General features: G+C 46.3%; 2 protein-coding genes across 3 annotated transcripts in view; one reads left to right on the top strand and one right to left on the bottom strand.

Moving 5' to 3' along the window:
* The window catches only part of kif16ba (kinesin family member 16Ba), a 21608-nt gene extending 15881 nt beyond the window's left edge, over positions 1-5727 (bottom strand). The window contains exons 1-4 of one of the 2 annotated variants that reach the window (XM_060860412.1): positions 5441-5727; positions 3207-3276; positions 2928-3041; positions 1-73 (exon numbers count right to left, since the gene is read on the bottom strand). The exon at positions 1-73 is cut by the window's left edge and continues 44 nt beyond it. In XM_060860412.1, coding sequence (XP_060716395.1) covers positions 1-73; positions 2928-3041; positions 3207-3276; positions 5441-5487 — 304 coding nt within the window. In that variant the 5' untranslated portion in view covers positions 5488-5727. The remainder of the gene's footprint in view (positions 74-2927; positions 3042-3206; positions 3277-5440) is intronic. The other variant, XM_060860411.1, reaches the window with a different exon arrangement.
* A 2833-nt stretch (positions 5728-8560) lies between these two features.
* Positions 8561-17500, top strand: part of nup133 (nucleoporin 133) — a 15848-nt gene continuing 6908 nt past the window's right edge. Inside the window, exons 1-16 of the mRNA XM_060860413.1 lie at positions 8561-8826; positions 9799-9917; positions 10003-10106; positions 10602-10706; positions 11180-11311; positions 11494-11664; positions 11801-11956; positions 12417-12487; positions 13916-14063; positions 14203-14353; positions 14474-14631; positions 15100-15191; positions 15307-15470; positions 15879-15973; positions 16055-16279; positions 16456-16578. Of these exons, the coding sequence (XP_060716396.1) occupies positions 8711-8826; positions 9799-9917; positions 10003-10106; positions 10602-10706; positions 11180-11311; positions 11494-11664; positions 11801-11956; positions 12417-12487; positions 13916-14063; positions 14203-14353; positions 14474-14631; positions 15100-15191; positions 15307-15470; positions 15879-15973; positions 16055-16279; positions 16456-16578 (2130 nt within the window). The 5' untranslated portion in view covers positions 8561-8710. The remainder of the gene's footprint in view (positions 8827-9798; positions 9918-10002; positions 10107-10601; positions 10707-11179; positions 11312-11493; positions 11665-11800; positions 11957-12416; positions 12488-13915; positions 14064-14202; positions 14354-14473; positions 14632-15099; positions 15192-15306; positions 15471-15878; positions 15974-16054; positions 16280-16455; positions 16579-17500) is intronic.

The raw sequence follows: 17500 nt of genomic DNA, 5'->3' as shown, positions 1-17500 counted from the left end.
CATATGCGAAGATGCAGGCGTTATAGCCTTCAAACGCTGCCTTGAGCACATCTGAACCCAGGTCCTTAAAGACCTAAACACACACAAACACACATCAAGGTCCGGGGATGTTCGCTAATCATCATATCGTCACTGTTGGGCGGAATCCTCGTATCTCCAAAACTGTTATTTTTCAGGAAATTAAAAAAACGCCGTACCTTATCTGCAGTGCACAGGGTTTAGTCCGCGTTGCAGTGGATTGTCTTGTGCTAAATTCCTGTCCTCAGACGAGCACCAGAACTAGCGGGGGTCAAGATTTTTTTTTCTTTGAGCCCAGTGTTTTGAAGACATTTACCTCAGAAGACGTGTTGATTCGTTGCGACTCTTCTTGAGGAGAAATATGACGTGAAGCTCTCCCGCGGAGTGAGGAAGAGGTGGACAGTTGAAGTGTCCAATGGAGTTATGAGATTTGTGCTCAAGCTATTTTCAAGACTTTAGATTGGTTAATAACTTGTAAAAATAACAGACTCACGTGGGGACTGACCAATAGCATCGATATGTGAAAAAATATGAAATTGACCAAATTTGGACATACGAGGTTTCCGCCCGACAGCGATGATATGTTAGCATGATGCATTTCAGGATGGTTTCCAGAAGCATCACTGTTTCTGGATAAACAAGTCAATGACCTCCATCTTGTTGCAGTTTGGTGAGATCTTTCTGTCCTTGTTTTGTTTTGTTTACTTGAGTGTTACGTGTCACACTGTCGATTATGATATTTTGACATGGAACTGACTCAACAATGTAGCGGATATACAGAAGCGCACAAAGTTTGGTGTTCCACAAGGTTCGGGTTTAAGTCCGCTGCTGTTCTCTGCTTAATACCTCACATCCTGATCATGGAGCTCACAAACAACATGACAGGCAGAAATATGTTTGTTTCAAAATATGCTCTAGGAAGCTATAAATAAAACAGAAAGCGATGGAACAGGAGACAACACAATAAGCAGAGAAGAGTGTATAATTACAGTAAAGTTATTGATACGTCTTATTAAAAAAAAAAAAAAGGCACTTAAAGCAAAGGATGATGATTTTGTTTCTTATTATTTCTGATGCAATTTGTTACACTTCCAGTCAGCAGGGTCATAAACAGTCATGATAATACCTAGCTAGCTAATATTTACTAGTATAGTCAGCTAGATGCGTTTGCTAACAAATTAACTGAAAACAATGCCACTATGGTCGTCATGGCGATTGGAGGGGATCCGTTAACCCAATCAAGCAGCTGCACAACACTCAGTGTCCGAAGTTCAGTGCACAAACATACCCCATGTTCTTATGTTCCTGAGGGCCAGATTAAGGAAGAGATTAGGGTCAGAATCACGATTGTTCTTCTCAGTACAGTTCCACTCCTCAGGGTTCCCCCCCCCCCCTGAACACCACATTCTTCTCCATAATCTGTGCGTTTAGTGTTGAAGCAGGAAAACACCGAGGTGCGTGGTTTTGTGGCGCCCACAGGATCAGCGCCGAGATACGCTGACCTACTTTCATACGACAAGAGCCGCATGAAACGATCACGACCCAAAGCTAGGAGACTGAACCATAAGCTGATTTAGGATTCTGAAAACAAACAATCCCGGAACAGACCTAATAAATCTGGACCATTTTCTGTTATAGCCACAGCAAGGATCTGATTTCAGCAAGCTAATAAACGTTAAAACGTTAATGAGCTGGTCTTGGACACTCAGCTCAATGTAGAATTTATTCACACAGCACCAAATTAAACACAATGTTTCAGGATATCACAGGACTGTTCCCGATATCTCAGGAGAGCTCAAAATATCTTAGGATATTGCCATGCTATCTCAGGACATCTCATAATGTCTCAGGACATCTCAGGACATATAATGTCTCAGGACATTGTGAAACGTCTCAAGAAATCTCAGGGCAGCTCAGAACAGCTTATAAACTCTAAAGGAAGGTTAGGACAGCTGAGATCGTCTCAGGACACCCCAGGACGTCTCAGGACACCCCAGGACGTCTCAGGACACCCCAGGACGTCTCAGGACACCCCCAGGACGTCTCAGGACACCCCCAGGACGTCTCAGGACACCCCCAGGACGTCTCAGGACACCCCCAGGACGTCTCAGGACACCCCCAGGACGTCTCGGGATGTCTCAGGACACCTCGGGATGTCTCAGGACACCTCGGGATGTCTCAGGACACCTCGGGACGTCTCAGGACACCTCGGGACATCTCAGGACACCTCGGGACGTCTCAGGACACCTCGGGACGTCTCAGGATGTCTCAGGACACCTCGGGACGTCTCAGGACGTCTCGGGACACCTCGGGACGTCTCAGGATGTCTCAGGACACCTCGGGACGTCTCAGGATGTCTCAGGACACCTCGGGACGTCTCAGGATGTCTCAGGACACCTCGGGACGTCTCGGGACACCTCGGGACGTCTCAGGATGTCTCGGGACGTCTCAGGATGTCTCGGGACGTCTCAGGATGTCTCGGGACGTCTCAGGATGTCTCGGGACGTCTCAGGATGTCTCGGGATGTCTCGGGACACCTCGGGACGTCTCGGGACGTCTCGGGACACCTCGGGACGTCTCAGGACGTCTCGGGATGTCTCAGGATGTCTCAGATCACCTCGGGATGTCTCAGGACACTAAAGGACATCTCAGGACACCCCAGGACGTCTCAGGACACCCCAGGACGTCTCAGGACACCCCAGGACGTCTCAGGACACCCCAGGACGTCTCAGGACTCTTTATAAATTATCAGCCTTTGTCCATAACCAGGACAGCACAAGTTCAAGTCCAGTGCCATGAGTACGACATTTAAAGCCCATAAACACTCTGAGCTGTTGTAGAATTTTGAAGTAAGAATCAGAATCACACTTTAGGAAGCCAACATAAATACTTTACTGTATTTAAATCACCTTTTCCTGTGAGACGAAGCCGGTGCCCTTGCGGTCGCCCGAGTCATAGGAGAAATCATACGTGAAGGTTTTAGTTCTCTCTCTCACCGAGTCACCCGTCACGCCATCAGGGATCTGGAGCACATAAGAAAGTCAGTGTTTTACAACAAAAGCATGACTGTTTGTTATTGTAACTATAAATTATGAATGTGATGAAATGTGTGTGTTGCTGCTGTTCATGTTTAACTATTCTGTCTCTTTGTTATAACGGAATTTTTCAACTTTCTCCGTGTTCCTCACTTTTAAGTTGGTAATAGTTGTCTTGTTTCCTTCCATCTCGATGATGCACTGGGCTGAGAGCTCCTTCTCCCTGCGGAGAAGAAACAAAAACCATCAGATGAGTCACAGAGAGTTCATCAATCAACCACCTTTCCAACTGCTGATGTTTTACCAGCACCATCAGCACCATCAGCACCATCAAAAACATCCCCAATTCCACAGAAAGTGTTTCTTTAAAAAAAGACACACACACAAACAAATACACATATACACACACACAAATACACATATACACACACACAAATACACATACACACACACATATACACATATATACACACACACACACACACACACACACACACATACAAATACACACACAAGTACACACATACACACAAATACACACACACATTTCCTCTGAATTATTGAGCTCTCATTAGCTTTTATCTGTTCAGTGACTCAGCAGGAATAAAACTGTGGTCTTTTGGTGAAATAAAGACATTTTAAAAAGATTTTCTTTTCAGCATTAAAAGGAAATGTATCAAAACTCAAAATAATTTCCTTAAAAACACCCAAACACACCGACACTGAACTACTGATTTCCATAGGACATTAAATTAGTGTAATGAGCTACACACACACACACACACACACACACACACACACACACAGGAGCTGTTAATAAGCTGATGAGTTAAATAAAAAAAGGTGACAACAGGAAGGAAATATAGAGAGGAATTACAGACAAGAAGGACAGAAGAACAGGACAAACAAAGGATGGACGGGAAGGAAAAATAGAACGGAAGAAAAGAAAGAAGGATGGACAGAGAATGACTGAGAGGAAGGAAGGAAGGATAGAAGGAAGGAAGATGGGGAGGACAGACATAAAGAATGGATGGAGGTACAGGGAAGACAGATAGAAATGAAGGACTGAATGGACAGACAGAGAGAAGAAAGGGAACAAAACAACTGGAAGCAAAACAAGCTGGAAAGGGAAAGAGGAAAGAAAGAAGATGAAGACTGGATGAAAAAATAGAAAGGAGTAGGAAAGACAATGAGAATCAAGAGACAGAGAGAGTGACAGAGAGAGAGATACTGAGACAGACAGAGAGAGACAGACAGACAGAGGGACAGAGACAACAGACAGACAGAGACAGACATACCGTGGGACAGACAAAGACAGACAGACAGAGGGACAGACAGAGGGACTGACAGAGGGACAGACAGAGGGACAGAGACAGACAGACAGACAGAGACAGAAAGAGAGAGACAGACAGAGACAGAAAAAGAGAGACAGACAGACAGACAGACAGACATACCGTGGGACAGACAGAGACAGACAGACAGAGGGACAGTCAGAGGGACAGACAGAAAGAGAGAGACAGACAGAGACAGAAAAAGAGAGAGACAAAGAGAGACAGACAGACAGACCTTCCCCCACTTCTACAGACACCTGCTGATTGTTGACTCTCTTTGGGACTAATCAAGGTTGTCTCCATGGCAATTTGCTGTGTATCGCTATGACAATCTTGCGGACTGAGGCACACCAAGATTTGATGCCGGGAGCAACGACTCTCCAGGCCTACACTTACATACATACACACACACACACATACATATATAAAGATATGCACTCACCCCCCACCCCCCATCCCACGCCTTCGCCTCTTTGTACCGCCAGTCTGACAAGCGGGTCTGTGACCAGCGCCGAAAGGCCGCAGGACCTGATGGCTGCTTGCCTGTGCTGGATTACCTCCACCCCCCACTCCCCACTACTATATTGTAAGTATATACAATACTTACAATATAGTAGTGGGGAGTGGGGGTTGATGGGGGGGTATGGGCAGGTTGATGGCTAATTTCGCTGGTACCTGTGACCAGTGACAATAAAGGCTACTACTACTACTACTACTACTACTAGACAGAGACAGACAGACAGACAGACAGAAAGAGACAAACAGACAGACAGAGGGACAGACAGAAAGAGAGAGACAAACAGACAGAGGGACAGACAGAAAGAGAGAGACAGACAGACAAAAAGAGACAGACAGACAGACAGACAGACAGACAGACAGACAAAAAGAGACAGACAGACAGAGATGACAGTAAACTCCTAAATGCCCCCTGGTGTCCTAGTTGAGTGCACTATAGTGATGATGGTGACCGGTCTGTAGACTACAGTGAGCTGAGTGAAGACAGACGGACAGTCGAGTCACTCGAGTCTAAATCACAGACCACAGGTTTGTGCTCACCGCTGGTTCATGGGCCGCACGCGCACCGCCACGCGCACCGATGCCATGTTCGCATCCCCGGTGTTTGTCCTCCTCTTTTTCCTCCTCTTCTTTTCTCCTGTCTCCTTTCTTCTCCTCAGAACATGACCGAGCGCTTCGGTCCTCCTCTTTATTAAAGACCCGGAAACTGCAGACTAATATCCCAAACACAGCTTCACTAAGTCCCAGTAAATGTGTCGTTAAGGAGCGACATTACAGCCTCGAACACCAAGAGAAATATATAAGGTCTTATATCGCCTTCTCTCTGTTTACTGTCTGTGTGAAAGCCAAACCAAAACACACACACACACACACACACACACACACACACACACACTCAATACCGCCACCTGCCGGACAGGAGGAGAGTCACATACACATGCAGTTCACTAGACAGGGTGAATAATACATTTACATTTAATACAATTAAAGCGTTAAACATTAAACATTCTTCTCTGTGTGTGACGCCCCTGAAAAAGGTGTAAAAACAATGGAGTTTAAACTCTGACATTTATATTTAACTTTTAATGTCACGTGGGAAATATCCAGGGTGCGGTCAACAGGTTCCTCCACAACACACACACACACACACACACACACACACACACACACACACACACACACACACACACACACACACACACAGGATCAGGAACCAACAGCAACAAGCAAACTACCTCCCCTTTATCTCCAAGATCCTAGAAAAGGTTTTAGCTCAGAAGTTATGTTCAGACCTACATGGGAATAATATTCATGAAATGTATCAGTCAGGATTTAGGCCTCATCATAGCACAGAGACGGCGCTGGTTAAAATTGTAAATTACCTGTTACTGGCCTCTGAACAGGGTTTTGTCTCTTTGCGAGTTTTACTTGATCTTAGTGTGGCTTTTGATACCATTGACCATTCTATACTACTTGATAGGCTAGAACATGTTGTTGGTGTTAAAGGGACAGCCCTCTCCTGGATCTGGTCTTTTTTGACAAATCGATATCAGTTCGTAGATCTAAATGGTGACCACTCTAAACAAACTAAAGTAATGTTCGGTGTTCCGCAAAGTTCTGTTTTAGGCCCATTGATTTTCTCCATATACTGTAATGCTACCCCTTGGTGCAATTTTTCGTAACCATGGTATTGGTTTCCACTGTTATGCTGATGACAAGCAGCTATATGTTTCAGCTACTGTAAGTCAGACGTGAGTCAACAGCTTAATAAGATTGAAGATTGTGTGAAGGACATTAGACAGTGGATGCTTACTAACTTCCTCCTGCTTAACTCTGACAAGACAGAAGTGCTTTTACTGCGACCACAGGCAGACAGAAGTAAGCTTTCTGATTACAGAGTAACTCTGGATGGTCTTTCTATTACATCATGTGCAGCAGTAAAAGACCTCGGTGTGATTATTGATACCGGCCTCTCATTAGAAGCTTTAAATAAATAATAAGAGATAGATAATACCACAAGGGTAGCCTTCCTTCATCTCAGAAATATTGCTAAGATAAGAAATATGATGTCATTACAAGATGCAGAAAAACTAGTTCATGCATTCGTTACCTCTAGTTTGGATTATTGTAACGCTTTACTGTCTGGATGTTCCAGTAGGAGCATAAACAAGCTCCAGTTAGTCCAGAACACAGCAGCTAGAGTCCTAACTAGAACCATAAGATATGAACACATCACCCCTGTCTTATCCTCACTGCATTGGCTTCCAGTCAGGTTTTGCATTGATTATAAAATGCTATTATTAACCTATAAAGCACCTAATGGTCTTGCGCCACAGTAGTGTCCTGAGAGGTTTTTTTAAAAAAATTTTTATGATCTGTCACGCCTACTTCGATCAAAAGGTCTCTTCTGTTTCCATAATTCTGTAAAGCTTCTTCGAGACAATAGGAAATTGTTAAAAGCGCTATGCAAATAAATTGAATTGAATTGAAACTACAGTCAGAGTGAATGAATCACAAGCAAGGCAGAGAAAGAGAGAGAGAAAGAGAGAGAGAGAGAGAGAGAGAGAGAGAGAGTGCATTTACAGTCCTAATATTCTAAAAAAAAAGGTATCTAAAGGCGTAAACAAAAATATATTGATATATAAATATAATTATGTTTAATATGACATAATATATGAAATATATTATGTTTTAATGACATATTAAGAATTTAAATATAATTTAATATGTAAACTGATGAGTCCAGACACCATATTAAAATATACAGTATATTTACACATTAATGACAAATAAATCAAGTTCCACATATAAATGTTGCTATATACATCCTGGATTGATGTACCAGGATATATTAGAGAAGGACTGAATCTCAAACTTTAATATCTTAATTCGAATTAATCATTTATCTTAAAGAAGTAACGTAAGGTAAGAAAGTACATAAGTATTCAAGTATGTAGGTGTAAGTGTGTATATTGGTTGGTTGGTAAGTAAGGAAGAAAAGAAATAAGAAAGAAGGAAGGTAAGTAAACAAGTGAATAGGTCAACAACAACAAACAACAACAAAAAACGAATAAACGTTTTGTTGTAGTTTCAGGGGTCTGACTGTAGGAGGCGCTGCACACCAGATTTCTCTTAGTACAACAAGCGAACTCCAGATACGTGCAAATAAGTGTAAATCTGATCTAAACAGAGGAAAGATAAACATATTAAATGATAAGGTTTCACCGAAGATGCGACTGGCTGTGAAAAAAATAGATCTTTTAATTCAAGGCTTTTTATTTTTATCCATTATTATTTATCTTTATTTTTTATATTAAAAAAAAACATATTCAAAAGTAGTGAATATTTAATACACGTTTACTTGCATTACGTTATTATTACACAAGTAATAAACACACAATGTTTCATTTATTTAACTATATATTAAATATACATTTATTTTATCATGTACAAATATCTGAATTCAACAAAATGGCATTAATCAGTGTACAACAAAAGGCTTTGACGTAATATAGAAGGCACAGTAGAAGCACAGACCAGACAAAACTAAAATAAAGTAAAAATAAAGTCATAACGTGAAATAAATATAATGACAACAAATAATAACGTATTACTTTCCGCGTCGCCGACGTGTGACGTGTATTTTCCGCGCCTCCTGACGTCAATCGCGCGCGCGTTTTCATCCGTTTGTGGCGCGTTACAGAGGAATAAAGACACCTGAATTTGAGCCTTTCGGTTTTTTATTTATTTATTTATTTATAGATTTGCGGCTTCAGGAGTTTTGTGTTAGAAACAAACACGTGGATCGGGATGTTTACTCCACGTGGAGCCTCAGGACGGAGGCATACAGCGAGGAGCGGCAGGAAAAGTGTCAACACGCCGTCGGGGCTTCTGTTCTCACCCCACAGGGCATCTCTGACCCCCAGGTACAGTCACACACACACAGGTGTAGTGCAGGAGGACATAAGCTCTGACCCCCAGGTACAGTCACACACACACACACACACACACAGGTGTAGTGCAGGAGGACATGAGCTCTTACCCCCAGGTACAGTCTCACACACACACACACACACACACACAGAGGTGTAGTGCAGGAGGACATGAGCTCTGACCCCCAGGTACAGTCACACACACACACACAGGTGTAGTGCAGGAGGACATGAGCTCTGACCCCCAGGTACAGTCTCACACACACACACACACACACACACACACAGAGGTGTAGTGCAGGAGGACATGAGCTCTGACCCCCAGGTACAGTCACACACACACACACACACAGGTGTAGTGCAGGAGGACATGAGCTCTGACCCCCAGGTACAGACACACACACACAGGTGTAGTGCAGGAGGACATGAGCTCTGACCCCCAGGTACAGTCACACACACAGGTGTAGTGCAGGAGGACATGAGCTCTGACCCACAGGTACAGTCACACACACAGGTGTAGTGCAGGAGGACATGAGCTCTGACCCACAGGTACAGACACACACACACAGGTGTAGTGCAGGAGGACATGAGCTCTGACCCACAGGTACAGTCACACACACAGGTGTAGTGCAGGAGGACATGAGCTCTGACCCACAGGTACAGTCACACACACAGGTGTAGTGCAGGAGGACATGAGCTCTGACCCACAGGTACAGACACACACACAGGTGTAGTGCAGGAGGACATGAGCTCTGACCCACAGGTACAGACACACACACACAGGTGTAGTGCAGGAGGACATGAGCTCTGACTTTCAGAAACACCAGGACAAGGGTTATTTATGTTAGTTACAGAAAACTGACACTTCTGTCTATTAAAATGGGCACATAAAATTGACACAGATTTTCTCCATATTTCTGTGTGTCTTTGTTTTGTCGGCTGATTGTCCTGCGTGGTGTCCTGCAGTCGAGCGACTCCCACACGGGTGCAGACCTGTGCCACGGTGGACTCGGACCATTTCGATGTGCAGACGTTTGGCTCGTCTCTTCCTGTCAAAGTGATGGAGGCTCTGACCATGGCAGAAGGTACTAGAGCTCGGGTAGTGTGTTACATCTTTCATTGTGTAATGAGATCATTCCCTAGTTAAGTGTGTGTGTGTTGGTTCTATAGCGGACGACCAGATCTCTGTAAAGTTGGAGGAATCTGGCTGGGCGTGGATGGTGTGTGGGGAGAGGCTCATCGTTTGGAAGATCTGTCAGACTGCAGTAGCGAAGGTACAGAGGAATGTTTACAATAAATTTCTGTAGTGTTTTTTTTGGTGGCCAAATGGTTTAAGCTACACAATGGTACTGTTAAAAATGTAATAAAATGATTAACAATGACATAAAATTGTTGAAAAACTCAAAACACATAAAGTGTATTGTATGTGTGTGTGTGTGTGTGTATATATTTATTATTTTTTTCCATATGAGTCAAAGGAAAAATGGTAATAAAAGTAAAATGTTAAATGGCTCCAGTTTAAAAGTAAATGTAGTTAAGTGTGAATGAAATAAAATGAAAATAATACTAAAGTATTATTGTTATTATTATTATTATTGTTATTATTATTGTTATTATTATTATTACTGTTATTTGACAGTGATGTAGTAAATAAGTGTGTTTATAGAAAAGAAAAATAAATAATATTCTACAACAATAATTATAATAATAAACTTGTTTTATAAACTGTGTGTGTGAACGTGCATGCGTGCGTGTGTGTGTGTGTGTAGTTGTCTGTGTGTAAGGACCTGCAGTTATCCCCCAGTGATTACGCCTACAGCGCTGAGCTCATCTCCATCAGCTCCTCGTCTCCACTGGAGTCAGCGTCCATACAGGTTCTTCTCTCTTCCTCAGTGCTTCATAAATTCTACTCAGATATAAAAATCCTTAAATCCAAATGCTGCAGCCGGTTTATAAAGTACTGATAAATAAGTGTTATTTATTATTTTATATCTTTTAATTAATTACTCAGTCAATCAATCAACCACGGCCTGGCCACTGACTTTGATGAACGTGCATCATTGTGAAGTTTATTCTCTCTCACTCTCTCTCTCCCTCTCTCTCCCTCTCTCTCTGTCCCTCTCCCTCTCTCTCTCCCTTTCCCTCTCCCTCCCTTTCCCTCTCTCTCTCTCTCTCTCTCTCTCTCTCTCTCTCTCTCTCTCTCTCTCTCTCTCTCTCTCTCTCTCTCTCTCTCTCCCTTTCCCTCTCCCTCCCTTTCTCTCTCTCCCTCCCTCTCTCTCTCTCTCTCTCTCTCTCTCTCTCTCCCTCTTTCACACACACACACGCACACACACTTGGTCTGTGGCAGTCGGTGTGTGTGTTGGCCGTGTCTCCGGACGGTTTTGCCCGGTTCTGGCCCAGTCTGGCTCACGAGGGGACGTACACAGAGACGCACGCTGATCTGGGAGGACACCTGTGTAACTACGTGACCGCAGTCAGGGTGAGTCACAGAAAGTTTCCTTACAGAGTAGCGCACGCCGCACAAGGACCTGTGAATGAGCCGTATCTATGACGACAGCGGATTATACAGAGCCCCTTACAGATAATCGCAGACAGAGCCGTCTCCTCAGCGGTGCCGTAGTTGGAATATGTCATGAATCCTTCCTTGTCCTCTGCTCTCAGGGAGGCAGCTTCATTGTGTCCTCGTACCGTGGGCAGATGTTGCGGATGGGAATGGAGGCTTCCGGAAGGCTCTATCAGCGGCCCGTGCAGCAGGGACACGGGATGCTGTCAGGGCTTGGACGCCGTGTCTCCAGTCTGTTTGGCCTCCGCAGCCCTCCAGCCGACACAACAGTAAGATTCTTACGTGTGATGATAATAACAACGAGTGATCAAGCGAACAGGAACATAATACCAGATTCTGTTGCCATGGTAACCCTGTCCCATTTGCTTTTTGACCTGACGTATCGCCGACACGGTCGTGTTTCAGGTGCACAGTGTGTTGTGGGTGCCAGACTTGGGCTGCCTCTACACTCTCAGCACATGTGGGTTGAATAAATGGGAGGTCGGGGACACGACGGAGGTTCAGGTCCTGAGCTGGAACGCCTGCCCGAGCCTCTACGACAGCATTGCCGACTCGATCTGGGTGAGTGTCGTGATCCGATCACGTGTGTCCGTTTGGAAAAACTTCATATTCACGATATGATTAGATCATTAGTGGTTGATGTGTTAATCAGTGAGATGTGATCATTAACATGCAAATAAGAAGAAGGTTAATTCAGGGTTTGTACAGTGATTGTAAAGTAGGAGCAGTGTGAAACCTCATACAGCGTAACCCAGGATACCTTTTATAGTCACCCTGGGAACTATTTCACCTTTGACCATTAGGGCTGGGCAATATGGCTGAAAACTGTATCACGATATCAGTGTTTCATATCGGTCGATATCGATAATTATCGATATCGATCACGTGTCTATCGCAATACGTATCGTTATCGTTTTATCGCCCAGCCCTAGTGACAATCTCTAACGTATATGCAGACCTGTGTATCATGATGTATAGTGTTTACATGTGATTTACATGAGTGTGTGTGTGTGTTCTACAGGGTTCTGAGAGTAACTATGCTGAGGTGAAGGCGGGGGTACGTGTGTCGTATCTGGACATGCAGCTCAGTCAGTAAGTAACACTAAGATTTCGGTTCACCAGAGAGAAGGCAGAAGTATTCTGTGCTCGACGCTCTGTGCTCGACGCTCTGTACTCGACGCTCTGTACTCGACGCTCTGTGCTCGACGCTCTGTGCTCGACGCTCTGTGCTTGACGCTCTGTACTCTACGCTCTGTGCTCGATGCTCTGTACTCTACGCTCTGTGCTCGACGCTCTGTACTCTACGCTCTGTGCTCGACACTTTGTACTCTACGCTCTGTGCTCGACACTTTGTACTCTACGCTCTGTGCTCGACGCTCTATACTCTACGCTCTGTACTCTACGCTCTGTGCTCGACGCTCTGTACTCGACGCCCTGTGCTCTACGCCCTGTGCTCTACGCCCTGTGCTCTACGCCCTGTACTCTACGCCCTGTGCTCGATGCTCTGTACTCTGTACTCTGTACTCTATGCCCTGTACTCTACGCCCTGTACTCTACGCTCTGTGCTCTACGCTCTGTACTCGACGCTCTGTGCTCGATGCTCTGTACTCTACGCTCTGTGCTCGATGCTCTGTACTCTACGCTTTGTGCTCGACGCTCTGTACTCTGTACTCTACGCTCGACGCTCTGCACTCTGTACTCTACGCTCTGTGCTCGACGCTCTGTACTCTACGCTCGACGCTCTGCACTCTGTACTCTACGCTCTGTGCTCGACGCTCTGTACTCTACGCTCTGTGCTCGACGCTCTGTACTCTACGCTCTGTGCTCGACGCTCTGTACTCTACGCTCTGTGCTCGACGCTCTGTACTCTACGCTCTGTGCTCGACGCTCTGTACTCTACGCTCTGTGCTCGACGCTCTGTACTCTACGCTCTGTGCTCGACGCTCTGTACTCTACGCTCTGTGCTCGACGCTCTGTACTCTACGCTCTGTGCTCGACGCTCTGTACTCTACGCTCTGTGCTCGACGCTCTGTACTCTACGCTCTGTGCTCGACGCTCTGTACTCTACGCTCTGTGCTCGACGCTCTGTACTCTACGCTCTGTGCTCGACGCTCTGTACTCTACGCTCTGTGCTCGACGCTCTGTACTCTACGCTCTGTGCTCGACGCTCTGTACTCTACGCTCTGTGCTCGACGCTCTGTACTCTACGCTCTGTGCTCGACGCTCTGTACTCTACGCTCTGTGCTCGACGCTCTGTACTCTACGCTCTGTGCTCGACGCTCTGTACTCTACGCTCTGTGCTCGACGCTCTGTACTCTACGCTCTGTGCTCGACGCTCTGTACTCTACGCTCTGTGCTCGACGCTCTGTGCTCGACACTTTGTACTCTACGCTCTGTGCTCGATGCTCTGTACTCTGTGCTCTACGCTCTGTGCTCTGTGCTCGGCGCTCTGTGCTCGGCGCTCTGTGCTCGGCGCCCTGCACTCGGCTTTAATAGTCAGAGCACTTTCTCTCCCCTCAGCACTGGTTTGGTGGTGTTGGCTGCAGCGTGGCATCCTGCTGATAGTCCGTGTTTGGCGTATTTTTGCTTGGTCACACTCCCAGACACCACGCTGCCCGTGACAGACGAACTCTCTGTAGAGGTCACGAAGTACAACCCGCCGTTTCAGGTAAACTCCGATACAAACGTATTCTGCTGTTTAACTATTTCTTACAAATGGTGACTTTGGGTGCAGTTGGAGCTCAACTGGGGCTATTAGCTTACAATTTGTGTTACTTTACCCCCCCTCTGTCTTACTTTCGTTCCAGAGCGAGGATGAGCTTCATAAGACAAGGTTGGTGTTGCCGCAGGTAAAAAGTCCTGCAGCGTATCTGTATAATGAGGAGATGGTGTACACCTGCACCACCGGCGCAAGCCGCAGCGGTCTACCAGAAGAGAAGCTCACCTTTAACACCTCCGGTATGACACCACAGGGAGTGTTCTACACACACACACACACACACACACACACACACACAGACTGAACCATTAGTGCTTCCATTAGAACTTAGTGAGCTTTGTGGGTTCGGGCTCCTCTAGGTGACCGTATCCGAGGCGGCGGCGTGTGTGCCAAGTTGCCCGTTTTCTTCTCCCAGATGAATGGCCTGGTTGCCGTGGTACCCAGAGAGAGCGCCTCCATCTTGCCAGAGACCATGGAGGATTCTCTGTGTACCTCACTGGCCGGACCTGGACCTGAGGTGAGCATCCGAATTTATGTGTGATGTAAAGATCAGAGTTCATTTGGAGGATTAGACCTGGACACGGATCCCGACGGGAAATAAAGACGAGCAACTGATCAGAATTAACGGAGGAGAATTAAACCGGAATGTGAGGATGAGGAGCACTAGGATTAGACCTGCATTCCATCTAGCATACGAGGATTAAACATGGTTTTTGACTGAAAACTGGGGATAAATCCTGAATTCTGACTGGAAATTAGGGATAAGACCTGGATTCAGACTGGTATCACAACATTAGACTGCTATTTCCTCTCTAATGTTCTGATACCAGTCTGGGTCAGTTCCTTCTTTTCTGGTCTCGTTCCTTCCTAAAAAACGTCCAATCCGATCCAAGTTGGATCCTCATCCGTCAGAACCAGGTCTAAATATCTAGGTCTGATCAAAATAACCGAGAATAATTAAACCGTGCTTTTTCCTTTCCTGTAGGGAACTCCACTGGCGACGCCACCGAAAACAGACACGGTGGCAAAAGAGGACAAAACAAAGCTGCTGAAACAAGCCTTCCTGGAGTTCTGCCGGTGAACAGAACACACACACACACACACACACACACAAAATCTACACACACTTGTCAGTGCTTTGGTGTTGCATCCTATTCAAACCCTGAATCAGCGGTTCTTTCGTTGCCCGTAGTAACCGTGTAATGGAGGCCCAGAAGATGACGGACGAGCTCTTCCCCGATGACGGAGAGGGCGGGGCAGGAGGGGAGCTGGATGCGCTGGTGACTCAGATCGACCTGGACCTGGTAGATGATTATCCTGCGTCTGACCCTCGCTGGGCCGAGTCGGTGCCTGATGGTGAGGGACCGACGCTGACAGCTAGCAAGAAGCTAAACTGTGTTCTAATGATAGCAGAATTCTGGAATCTAAAGCTGAGAGTTTTGCCGTAGCATCAGCGAGGTTGTGAGCGGGAACTGACGCTGACGGTCGTGTAAATTAAAGAGTCACGTCACCTTCGAATTACGGAAGCCGCACCTTCGTGTTGCGGATGCGAACCTACTGGAGCTGGTCAAGTGGAACACTGTTGCTAAGCAACCGGATCCTCTTATGAAGAAGATTGAGCTAGCTACACATTTAGCATTTTAGCTACACGTTATGGGCCGAGATGAAAGAAGAGTTAAAGTTTTCCTTGAATGTGGCATTAAATACTGTTTGTTTCTGGCGGAACGTCACATGTTCATATCACACCCCTTCCCCCCTTTCTAGAGAACGCCGGCTTCCCTCTGACCTCGCTGATTCTGCTGCACCAGCTGGAGGACAAAATGAAAGCTCACCACTGCTTCATGGACTTCCTGCTGCAGGTCAGTAGACAGTCAGACTGTCGGTTAGATCCGAGCGTGAGAGCTTTGAGTAATCGCTGATTCTCTCCGTCCTTCTGTCAGACTGGGCTCCTGGACCGGCTCACCTCCACGACGGTGCGCTCATCTCCCATGGCGACCAGGCTGCTGCTACGTGAACATGCTGAGAAACTGATGGCCGCCGTCGCGCTGAAGAACCACCACAGTAAGCAGCCAGAGCTGGTGAACGCCGCCATCACCGCCACGCTGAGGAAAAACGGTTCCAGCGTGCCGTCTAGTCTCACACCTGCTGACGTCTTCTTCAGAGAGGTAACCACGTCTCACACACACACACAGCATGTGTAATGTGTGTGACTAGGGTTTATTTATTCATTTATTTATTTATTTACTATTTTGTATCTGAAATCTTTTTTTATTTAGTATAATGGGTAGAATCCAATTAAGTGTGTGTGTGTGTGTGTGTGCGCGTGCGCGTGCGTTTTCAGGTGTCTGGGATCTCCTCGATCTTCGAGTCTCTGCTGGACGAGGAGGAGAAGTGTCTGAAGGAGAACACTGTGACCTCGGTGAAGTCTGCTGAAGTCGTGCTTAATGTCAACAACATCATCAAGGTGAGACGCCACCACATCGATTCAGACTCTTCTGCTGATGTGCTACACACTAACACACGCCACACACACTAACACACGCCACACACACTAACACACGCCACACACACTAACACACGCCACACACACTAACACACGCCACACACACTAACACACGCCACACACACTAACACACGCCACACACACTAACACACGCCACACACACTAACACACGCCACACACACTAACACACGCCACACACACTAACACACGCCACACACACTAACACACGCCACACACACTAACACACGCCACACACACTAACACACGCCACACACACTAACACACGCCACACACACTAACACACGCCACACACACTAACACACGCCACACACACTAACACACGCCACACACGCCACACACGCCACACACGCCACACACGCCACACACACTAACACACGCCACACACACTAACACACGCCACACACACTAACACACGCCACACACACTAACACACGCCACACACACTAACACACGCCACACACACTAACACACGCCACACACACTAACACACGCCACACACACTAACACACGCCACACACACTAACACACGCCACACACACTAACACACGCCACACACACTAACACACGCCACACACACGCACACACGCCACACACACTAACACACGCCACACACACTAACACACGCCACACACACTAACACACGCCACACACACTAACACACGCCACACACACTAACACACGCCCAACACACGCCACACACGCCACACACGCCACACACTAACACGACACTACACGCCACACACACTAACACACGCCACACACACTAACACACGCCACACACACTAACACACGCCACACACACTAACACACGCCACACACACTAACACACGCCACACACACTAACACACGCCACACACACTAA

This window comes from Tachysurus vachellii, chromosome 24 (genome assembly GCF_030014155.1).
Source record: "Tachysurus vachellii isolate PV-2020 chromosome 24, HZAU_Pvac_v1, whole genome shotgun sequence".
Taxonomy (NCBI): domain Eukaryota; kingdom Metazoa; phylum Chordata; class Actinopteri; order Siluriformes; family Bagridae; genus Tachysurus; species Tachysurus vachellii.
The sequence above is the reverse complement of the archived record's forward strand: the minus strand, read 5'-3'. Positions and strand labels throughout refer to the sequence as shown.